The following is an 11,538-nucleotide window of genomic DNA, read 5'->3' as shown; positions in this document are numbered from 1 at the left end:
TGGGAGGATAGTATGGAGAACTCGGACAAGTCGGGATATGGGAGGACAGTATAGAGACCTCTGATAATTCGGGATATGGGAGGACAGTATAGAGACCTCTGATAATTCGGGATATGGGAGGACAGTATAGAGACCTCGGATAAATCGGGATATGGGAGGATAGTATAGAGACCTTGGATAAATCGGGATATGGGAGGACAGTAATAGAGACCTCGGATAAATCGGGATATGGGAGGATAGTATGGAGACCTCGGACAAGTCGGGATATGGGAGGATAGTATGGAGACCTCGGATAAGTTGGGATATGGGAGGACAGTAATAGAGACCTCGGATAAATCGGGATATGGGAGGACAGTAAAGAGACCTCGGATAATTCGGGATATGGGAGGACAGTATAGAGACCTCGGATAAATCGGGATATGGGAGGATAGTATAGAGAGTTGTAGATGTATAAAATATGTGGCTTTGTGTTGTCAGGTTACATGTTGTGCCGTGGTGATGGTAGGGTGTGAGTGGGGGTGGTGCCTGGTGTCGGTATGACACACGGTGTGTATGTGTAGCCGCTGCTCGGGCTATTTATAGAAGGCTCTATTGACTTTGGAGATGCTGTGTGTAGTGTCTCGGCTATGGGAGGTCCGGGGGAGGCACCAGGGAGGAATGGGATGCGGCGGGACGTTGGATGGTACACGGGGGACTGAGTGGAGGAAATCGGGGAGGACTGGGCGGGGCGGCAGAGTGTGTGGGCGGCTGGCATTGGGGTCGCTGGAGACGGGAAGCAGCTCGGTATGATAGTAGCCGGGGGCGGGGTGTTGGAGGGAGGGGGAGGTGCTAGGTGGTCGCACTGATGGCATAGACAGAGAGGGGGCGTGACAGAGGCGGTGTTTCGGTGGTCTCACTAATGGTATAGACGGGAGGCAGGGCGGTGGTGTCGCTGGACGGAGGGGGCGGTGTTGGGTAGTCGGGTGCGATAGTTCGGGAAGGGGGCGGGTGTCGGTGGAACATGGCGGCCAGGCGCGCCACTGTGCCCGGCACAACCACTCTGCCCCTGGCCGGTCGGAGAGCATACGTTGGCAGCCCGGTTGACTCGGATTGGTTTGTGTTTCCCCGGCAGGACTGTGACAAGATGTCCGGAAGCGGCATGATGAGAGACCCCCCAGCCGGGTCGAATTCGGGGACGGCTGCAGGAGAGGAGTCGTCTGACAGCGAGGGGGAACATGAGGGGCCCCAGAAACTGATCAGGAAAGTGTCCACCTCCGGCCAGATCCGCAGCAAGGTAAGAGAGACCCCCAATGTCAGCACACAGCCCTGACAGCTGCCCTGTGTACCCTGCTGACCATAACATGTACATAACATGTCACCCTGCCCATGTCACACACCTACACATGTGCAAATATTCAGCACAGGGCTGCTGCTCTATTCTCTCCTACATTCATGTTACCCATCACACAGACATGTGGACTAAGCTTTACTGTGTCTTCATACATGTGTTATATGTGTAAGTGTGCCCTGAGCTGTGCTATTGTATTGCCATATATATATGTGTGTGTATTGCATGTCACCTGGGTATATCCTGTGTGTACTCGGTGTGTTGGTTTACATGATTATATGGTGCCAGTGTGTACTCTGCACACACAGTAAGTCATGACATTCTATGATATGATTACTTTCCATGACATGGAAAATGTCATCCTAACGCCATTCTGTTTAGTTGTGATTCCTGTTTTTTATATGTGTGTGCCTCTTGTAGTAGGCGCGTCTCATGGTGCATTGTACAATGTATGTGTAGAAGATGCGCTCTCCTCCGTGTGTTCCAGCAATACACAGATATGGAAACTTTACAGTAGTTTTATGTTATCAATGTCTTGTGTGGTCACACAAAGCTGTCCCTGAGTTCTGTCATTTCTGCACATTCCCTTCCATTCGCTTCTCTAGCATTCTCCCTCTTATATGTCTAGTTTAGGTGAGGATTTAAAGGATAATAGCTTGTCATTTTTACTCTTTCCAGCTGAAATTTCCTTCATTTTCCTGTCCCATGGATTTAAGTTTGGAATGAACAAAAAATAAAGGAGAACTCCTCTGTGCAGCACAGATGGCAATATAGTATTAACTACTGCCAGGCTTTAGGTATCTGAGATAAGCTGTGTGGAGACAGAATTTATTCTTTTGTTAAAGAGACAGGATTTTTTTATTGAAATTAACTGCTATATTATGAATCAAAATGGTTACCATTTTTTTTATAATACATTTTTTTTGAATTTTTCATAATAAACAAAAACTAACAAAAACAGAGAATAGAAAATTACAAAACCAGCAGTATACAAAATATTAATGAAAACATAAAAATACAAAGACAAATAATATAAACTAGGACTAACACAAAAAAGAGAAGAAATAAACACAAGAACAACAAAATAAAAATGTTCTCGAAGCTTACAGTGTAATTGGGAAAAAAACAATCGTATATCATAATTTAAAAAGCCTACAGTCTATTCCAGGAGAGGAGTGATGCTCTAACCATGGTGTCCACACCTTGTAGTATTTATGCATAGAATCGTTAGCCAAGGCAGACATTTTCTCTAGAACCATTGTATCTGATACTCTAGACATTACTGCCTGAAAACTGAGAGAGGGTTTCCGCCAAGCCGCCGCTATCACCTGACGTGTGGCCAATAAGATAAAAGAAATCAGTTTGTGCTTACTATTTGAAAAAGTAGGGTCCAGTTTATGAAGCAAAGCAGTCCAAGGGTCCCTCCTAATATTCACATGCAGAACTGATCGTATATAGTTGAAAACCCGTATCCAGAGTTTTTTGACCACCGGGCAATCCCACCAAATATGGTGGAGAGTACCAAGGACATTACATCCTCTGAAACAATGTGGGTTACTCCCAGCAGCAAATTTGACAATTCTAACTGGTGTTAAATACCACCGAAAAAGCACTTTATACGCATTTTCCTGCATTATTACATTAGGAGAGCAACTAGCATTAGCCCTCCATATCTCCTGCCATACTTCCAATTCAGCGCCCAGGTCTGTTTCCCATCTGATTACATAGGGAAGATGATGGGTGTCCATATTTATCAATAGGTCGTAGATCAGAGACACTAGGCCAGCAGAGCCAGATCCACGGTAACAACGAGATTCAAAACCCGTAAGCTTGAGCGGAGAATCTGTCACAATTTTTAAGGAGATCAGATAAATAATGTCTTATTTGTATATATCTAAATATCTCCCTTGAGGGCATTGCCCAATGCTCCTGCAAATACGCAAAGGACTTATCCCAGCAGCGAGAACAAGTCATAGGCGTATGGGACAGGCTTTTTTAAATTTTTTAAAGGGGACATGTCATGATAGAACTGTATTATTATTACTACTACCACACAGTATTTATATAGAGCCAACATATTATGCAGCTCTGCACAAAGTCCATAGTCATGTCACTAGCTGTCTTTCAAAGGGGCTCACAATCTAATGTCCCTACCATAGTCATATGTTAATGTATTTATGTATGTTAATCTCTAATGCAGTCTAAGGCCAGTTTTGGGGTAAGTCAATAAACCTAACTGCATGTTTTAGCAATGTGGGAGGAAACCCACACAAAAATGGAGAGAACCTGCAAACTCCATGCAGATAGCGCCCTGGCTGACATTCTAACCTAGCGCTGCACAGGCCAGAGTGCTAACCTCTGAGCCACGTGCTGCCCTGTGTTCCCGTATGTATGTGCTTCCATCGCCCGTCTGTTGTTAAAGTTCTGTTGCTCTCTTTGTCACCATTACTTGGCCTCTTTGTGTGTCGCTGATCTGGAGCAGGTTTGTGGATACAGCTGGAGTTCTGTATACCTGTTTCAGCTCAGTGACCCATTAGGTAGTGCAGAGAGGATGAGGATGATTTACTAGCGGTGTCTATCTTCATGAAATACTGCCAGGCAGTGTCAGGCGTCCCAGTTTGTCTTCCTAAAACTGTTTCTTAGATTATGAGTAGAGGTTGTTCAGCTGACTTTGCCGTTAGATTCTTGTGCCTTTGGGACATTAGGTTATTTTTCTGTATATTGTATTATATTGTATTTGCTGTGTAAATGTTTATTTAAATCTGTATACCCCTGCAGCATTCTTTGGAATTAGACACTTTATGAAGCGTCCCCACCAACAGCAGTCTTATAGTCCTGTAGATTGCCATGTGCGTGTCATTTAGTTGTAGTGGTAGTGTAAGGGTATGCTGCTAACATCTTGGTGCCAAATACCACACAACGTCCTCAAAACTCTTGTGGAGTGAATGCCACGACCAGTCAGAGCAGTGGCAGCATACGGGAGATGTACGCAATGTTTGGCAGGTGGTTTTATTGTTTTGGCTGATTAGTGTAAATAGCCAGTAACTGTAGTTTCATAAAAATTATTATCTTTTCAATGAGAACTTGTTTAAAGTATAATAAAACAAACTATATGCATTCTTTCTGCCATTCAACCATATCTCCCCTATGTTTTATACTTTTAAAGACCCTGCAGAAAAATACACATTCATTTTCCAGAATTGTACTCTGCCCCATCGTGGCCTGGCAGAATGTAGTTTTTTGTGGACCGTCTGAGCCCTCCTCAGTGTTTTTTTGCTAAACTACTCAATTACTCCCAGGTCTATCTATCATAAACCTCAAGCCTTTTGTAGTTCGTACTAAGAACTAGGAGAAGTAGCATCTTTGAGATATCACAGAAAGTGTACCTAGAGCACAGGCCAGCCCAGAATTTCTGACAAGAAGAGTTTTTTACCCACTTGTTTGACGGACACAACAAAATACTTGGTATATTTACAGGTTTTATTTCCTAATAAAATGGAAACTATGTCTTGACCCCCCACCCCACCCCACCCCACCTCTCATGGGTGCCTTTGTGGCAAAAGCTGATGATCCAGCAGTGATGGATGCCCTAATTAGAGCGCTATCCCTGCTTATCACTTCCCACAATTACAACTTACATGTTTGTGGTGTCCATCATCCAAAGTTTGCAATTGTTAAGGTATGCGCATTTGCTTTGTAGCACCTGCTATGGGAAACTCAGAGAATGGAGAGTAAATAATAAAAAAAAAATGTCACTGAGCTTTGTGGGAGGTTAAGTTTGTGTAATAATTTTTTCCCTTTCCTTTTTGAAAAAAAAACAAAAAAAAAAAAAAAACATTTTCACTTTGACGATCGAGTGCATGATTTCAGATCTTTCGATCATGACGAGGTAGATGTATTGATGTGCTCTTTACTCCACTTTCTGCTCTAAACCCAAATTTCTTTAGTTGTAAAGTTCAGGTCTTGGCGCATTTTTGCCCCCTGCCTTCTGCTTTACTGCATCAAGGAAATCCCCAGAAACCTCAGTCAGTTTTACTGACTACTATCAGAGCAGCAGACCCAATTGTGCCAGGAGCTGATCTTTGCAGAATGAAGACAGAGGTGCAAGTATAAAATTTCTTCATGCACTCCATTCTCTATATCTAAAGAGCTTATGGCCCTGGAAGTTTCTTTAAATCCACATAAACGGCTACACATTCAGTTCAAATACAGAGTTGAGGGATTTTGTTTAGGCTGGGTCTACACAGGTGTATTTAAAAATGCATGTAAAAGTTCCTATTGCGTTTATATGCATTTTTCTGCACTTTTATTAGTGTTTTAAAGCTTGCGATTGAAACGCTGGAAAATGCCTATGCCGCCTTTTCCCGTTTTTTGCGTTTTTCTGCGTTTTTAACTAATTTGCATTTTAACAGGAAAACATTCTAATAAAATCAATGGAAGCGTTTACCTGAGTTTTTGGGCAGTTTGAAGCCTAACCCAGCAGTTTAATGTTTTGTGTTTCAAGCAACATTTAAGATGAGGCTCATAAACGTGCTTCAAGGAAACGTCCTGGTGTAGATTAGCTCATTGTAATGCATGGGGATTTCAAGCATGGGCTTTAAAAGCCTCAGGTTAAACGCTGGGGAAAACGTCCGTGTAGCACTTAACATGGCCAACAATTTGTGTTTTTGTCCAGCCTGTACTAAGATTTGCACATCCCTGTGAGACAGAAGCCTGATTGGTAACTTTGCTTTTTTATGCTCCATTTAAGCAAACCTGATTGATTCTTGCTAATAGCTGGGATATAGGATATCAATAGATAGATGAGATACTTGAATGCATGTAGTAACTGTTTATTACTTTACTGCTAAAAACTAATGTTTTTATTTATTCATTGACTTTTATTAGTTTTTGTCTCTTGTGTGTCTTTTGTACTGCAACTCTGTAATCCCGGAGAAAAGATAAATCCTTTCTATTAAAATTGCAAGTTACTAAAATAGTAAAAAAAAAAAAAAAAAAAAAGGGGTAAGAGTGATGCCCTTAAGGCACACACCTTCAAAAGTTAGTGAACGACAGCAACTGCAGGGTTCTCCCCAGGCCCTTTTAGCTGGGTGCAACACCCGGCACTTTTCAGCACCCACCTGGCTGTTTTTGGGTGGTTACTAAAGGTTTTTGGTCACAATACAGGGGCTGCCACCCACCTACAATTTCTTCCCACCCGGCTTAAAAAAAAATTCTGGGTTGAGCACTGAACTGCATTTCTCTTCTTGCAGGTTCTTTTATTGCTAGCAGTTGACATGACATGTGCCATATTTTTTTCATTTTTTTTAGCTGCATTCGATGACAACTTGATGTTTTTAACAGCAGCTAAACCAACCAACACTATTGAAGTTATTTCCTGTAAGAGGCTCTCAAAATGGCAGCCATCTCCTAATAGTGAGCTGTACAACACAGTTATCAAAATCAGATTTTTTACTTCTATTTTCCTATACCTTCATTTACATACTGAATGTATTTATGCCTTTTTTTTATGTTTCAGTCCCAATCATTAGGAGCTTTATCTGGTATGAAATCCTTGTTCTCAGCTGCAAGTTTTTGTACTATTTTTTTTTCAAGACTGAAAAATGTGTGTATGTATATATGTATGTATGTATGTATATATATGTGTGTGTGTGTGTGTGTATATGTATATATATATATATATATATTACAGTGCTCAACCCAGAAATTTTTTTAAGCCGGGTGGGAAGTAATTGTAGGTGGGTGGCGGCCCCTGTATTGTGACCAAACTCTTTAGTAACCACTCAAAAACAGTGGTGCACCAACGGGTGGTGCACCCAGCTAAAATGGGCCTGGGGAGAATATATATATATATATATATATATATATATAAATTTTTTTTTTTTTTATAATAGTGGATGGCCTTTCTAAACTGGATAAGAAGTATGTGCCACCTTCTTAGTAAAAGCGCAGTTAAAGTTTAAACGTTTGCCCAGACAATGCATATTATTATTTTATAATTAATTATATAATTATTATTATTATATCATTTATTATAATTATTATTTTTCAGAATTCTAAACAAGCAGTAAGCACTAAATTGCCAGTTATGTTAAATTTCAGAACAAAGACACTGAAAAGGCACAACTCCTTTACCCTTTGTATTCTTGGATGTACTGTCAGAATCACGGCTATGGAGTCGGTAGATAAATCCTTCGACTCCTCAGTTTCTGGTACCTCTGACTCTCCGACTCCTTTGGATTTACAGGGTTTCTCATTTTATCTTCACACTTTTGCATTCAAACTTCACAAAAAAATTTAGATACCCTAATTATTCATAAATTAATACATTTATTTTAAAATAAATATAACACAATATTTTTACCATAAAAGTTTTTCTCAAGAAACTTTAATAAAAATATATGAAAATACATGGATTTGTCAATTATTATGTCTTTTTACTTTATATCATTTTAAATATCTTTATTTCAGGTATTTATACTAAGTTTTAGGATAACAATATTTTTGAACTTTTTATCTTCAAAGTTATTAGCTTTATTTTTAGTATTGCACTTACCCTTATAGCCAGATAAATAAAAATTGTAGAACGTTAAAAGTGGTAAGACAGTTATCTGAATGCAAGTGATGCCTCCCAGATAGCAATGGTTTCAGGTTGTAATTGTATAACCATAACCAAAATTATAAAGACCTATAAATCTTCCGGTAGAGTGGAAAAATTACCCAGAGGAGATCTGAGAAATTCAAAGTTTGATGAAGCCCATAAGGAGGAGTTATGCAAGTTAATGTCCAAAGATTGTGGAATAAGCCTCAGGGAAATGAAGGATAAATTATTTGCCAAATTTGGGGTTAATGGAATTATTTCAACAATAGATAAATGCATTGAAAAATTCCAATGGTCATTAAAAAGAACTTCTTTAATTCCTGCAAGGCGCAATGATTCCCACTCTCCAAGAAAGGCTTAGCTATGCTAACAAAATCCTTGGTCTCATTGCAAAGTAAGATGGGAAAAAACATCTACATTCTTGATGAAGAAGGTGTTAACATCTCAATGAGAACCAAAAGGGGAAGATCTCCAATTGGGCAAAGGGCAGTACATGTTGTGGCTGGAGTGCGTTCCAGAAATGTTTTAATTTGTTGTGTGAGGAATAAAAATGGGACCCTCCACTTTAAGTCACAAGCACGGGCATTTAATCAAGAAGCATTCCTCAATTATATTAATGAGGTTTTGAATGTTTTTAGTGAAAAGAGTTCTCTAAATTGAAAGACATAGTAAGAAGAAAAAGGCTAATAAATTTGGGTTCCTTATTAGAAAGCATCAATAGTGTATTTTTAACAATAAGTGAGCAGGATTGCTCAAATTATTATACAAAAATGTTTAGCTTTTTGCCTAAATACCTAAGAGGAAAAAGCATTATTGAATAATAAATCATTTAATGAATTTTTACATATTTTTATTGTTTTTTGAAAAAAACTTTTATGGTAAAAATATTGTGGTATATTTAATTTTATAATAAATTTACTGATTTATGGATAATTAGGGGGTCTAAATTTTTTGTGAAGTTTGAATGCAAATAAATTTTACAGGGGTAAAAATTTTTGGGGTTGGAAAAATGTGAAGACAAAAAAATGAAAACAAAAAGGTTTTATTTATTGTTTTTATCAATATATGGCTATAAAGTAGTAGCATAGCATGCATAAATACCTGGAACAGGAATTTTACCAGTTTAAAAATATGAACCACATTCTTTGGTAGTTTTAAAAACGTTTATCTTTCACGCATATGCAACGTCGCTTTTCTGTTGAAAGTTCCATTTTGTCCAAGTAGGAATCAAAGTCTAACTCTTCATTTGAAGAGGATGATCCTGAGTTACTAGTGCTTATAGCTTCATCCAGTGGTGGTGTTTCAGGTAGTAATCTCTTCATACGAACTGCTACACCATAGAGGGCCTCATTTGCAATATCAGTCTGGTCATCGCTCAAAATTTGGCCCATTGGATCTAACATAAATAGCAGCTAACAAGATTTGATTAACCAGTAAGAGATTCTTCAATGATATCTTCATTGAAGATACAATGCCATCAGCTTTTAACCCTCCGTTCAGGCAATATATCGAGCTCTTCCATTTCAAGAAGAATTTACCAGGTGTTAAATCTTGATACAGTAAAGGGGTTAGAAAGTAGATTTTCCAGAGATTTTCTTGTGTCCACTGGCTTTCAGTTAATAAAACATTTACATTGTCCAGTTCGTCAAGAAAGACTTTTAGTTCAAGCAAACACCAACAAATAAGTGTATCCCAATAGTGTTGTTTGATCCAAAATGGCTCCTTTTCCTGCACGTCTTTTCAAAATGCCATTTGTTTTAGGGGCCCTGGCTGCAACAGTTACTTGCCTCAATTTGCCAATTGGAGTAGCTGCCTGACGATCTTTCAATCCATCTCTTATTGCAAATTGCAGAGTATGAACAGCACAAAGCATATGTTGAATAGCAGTACGCTTAGATGGTTCTTCAACAGTTTTATCCAAAATGTCCTTATTCTCTTCTCTTTCACTTTCTTTAATACTTGCAGAACTGTCTTCCTTTAATATCTGTCTGTCACTTTTTTCATCTACTTTATTCTTTTTCTCAATTGTGCTCAACATATTAGAAGCATTATCTGTCACAAAACATAGAATCTGTTCCTTTTTAATTTTAAAATCCTCTAGAACATCCTCCAATAACTTTTGAAGATAGTCACTGGTATGAGGTGCCTGGGTGTTCTTTACTCGCAAGGATCACGTTATTGTTTTATTATTTTCATCAACAAATCTAACATTAATAGCAAAATTATTGACGGTGTGGATGCATCCATTTTAATGAAGACAAAATATCCCTTCAGACCTTTTCGTAGTTCTTCCTTTTTACATTTGGCCTCTTCAATTGTAAGTTTCCTTATACTTTCTCTTTCCAGAGAAACACCAAGTTTTTTTTAGCCATTTCTCTGTTTAGGTCTAAAAAGGCTGGCTGTGAAAAGGATAGTGGTATACTATTCTATACTACCGTTTCAATAATGTGGTTTTTGAATTTTTCTGGTGTCATTGTTATGGTAACTTTGTCAGATATAAATAATTTTCTTGGTTGTGTTTGGTCTCCAGTAGATTTCTAAACTGAATATTGAATATTTTCATTGATATCCTTCTCATTTACAACTTCTAACACTTTATGATGAAAACGCTGCAAGTGTCTTTTTTAATTTGATGCTCTTGTAGGTGCATTTTTGTTGGACCCACTAAAACTGCAAATTTTTTGCATCACATTGTTTTTCACCATCAACTTCAAGAATACATTGGCACACGTAATGTTTCCCATCACTTGATAATGTAAAGTGCTCATAAACAGCAGACTTTATTGTGTTTGTTGACAGACTTTTTGTCATTGTAAATGGGTTGCTGCTTTCACTAAAATATTAATATAAAATATGTTACACTAACTAGCATATTCTTTGATTTAAATACAAACATACACAAAGTCCTGCACTATTGCAAACATACATACAACATGGCACTATACAAACAAACAAGCTATAGCCCAGCACTAAACCTAAACATAATTTGTCAGAAAAACATGCACAAACATATATACTATACACACAACACAGAGCCCTACATTTTACCTAGAAACATACACACAATATGCACTATACACAAACATTCATACAATCCTGCACTATACACACAAACATACAGCCTTGCAGTTTTATCCAGAAACATGCACACAAACTTCCATCATAGTACACACAAGCAGCCATGCAGTTCTAAAATAAACATGAACACTTACAGTTGAATCCAAAAAGCTGTTCCTCCAAGTTCTTCTAAGCTCTTTTAGCAGACAGAGGAAGTTGAGTAGACGCGGCTGGCTTTATCTTTGTTTGCTGATCTTCTGCTGAAGACAGGGCAGTGGGAGGCTCAAGGGCCAGGGGGCCACCTAACTAACTTCCTAATATTAGGTGGTGTGCAAAATGATGTTAAAGTTCAGCCCTGGATGGGAGTATATATAGAGATTTGCAGACAGGACACCTGAACACACATCTGGCCATAGCACTCACCTATACCTATATCATTACTCTTGTTTACACTCAAATGAACTTCACATTATATCTGAAATAAAATGAAAACCCTTTTTGTAATTTTCCAAATCCAGATTACAATATGTGAATGTCAGGTTGTAAAATAACT

The 11,538-nt window shown here is 38.6% G+C and overlaps 1 protein-coding gene across 1 annotated transcript in view; it reads left to right on the top strand.

Moving 5' to 3' along the window:
- The first annotated feature begins 588 nt into the window (after nt 1-588).
- DGKH (diacylglycerol kinase eta) overlaps nt 589-11,538 on the top strand; it is a 97,632-nt gene continuing 86,682 nt past the window's right edge. Inside the window, 2 exon segments of the mRNA XM_072399958.1 lie at nt 589-783; nt 1,112-1,273. Coding sequence (XP_072256059.1) covers nt 604-783; nt 1,112-1,273 — 342 coding nt within the window. The 5' untranslated portion in view covers nt 589-603.

The sequence above is a fragment of the Pyxicephalus adspersus genome, chromosome 1 (assembly GCF_032062135.1).
Source record: "Pyxicephalus adspersus chromosome 1, UCB_Pads_2.0, whole genome shotgun sequence".
NCBI classification, from domain to species: Eukaryota; Metazoa; Chordata; class Amphibia; order Anura; family Pyxicephalidae; genus Pyxicephalus; species Pyxicephalus adspersus.
This window is presented reverse-complemented; position numbering and strand designations above follow the sequence as displayed.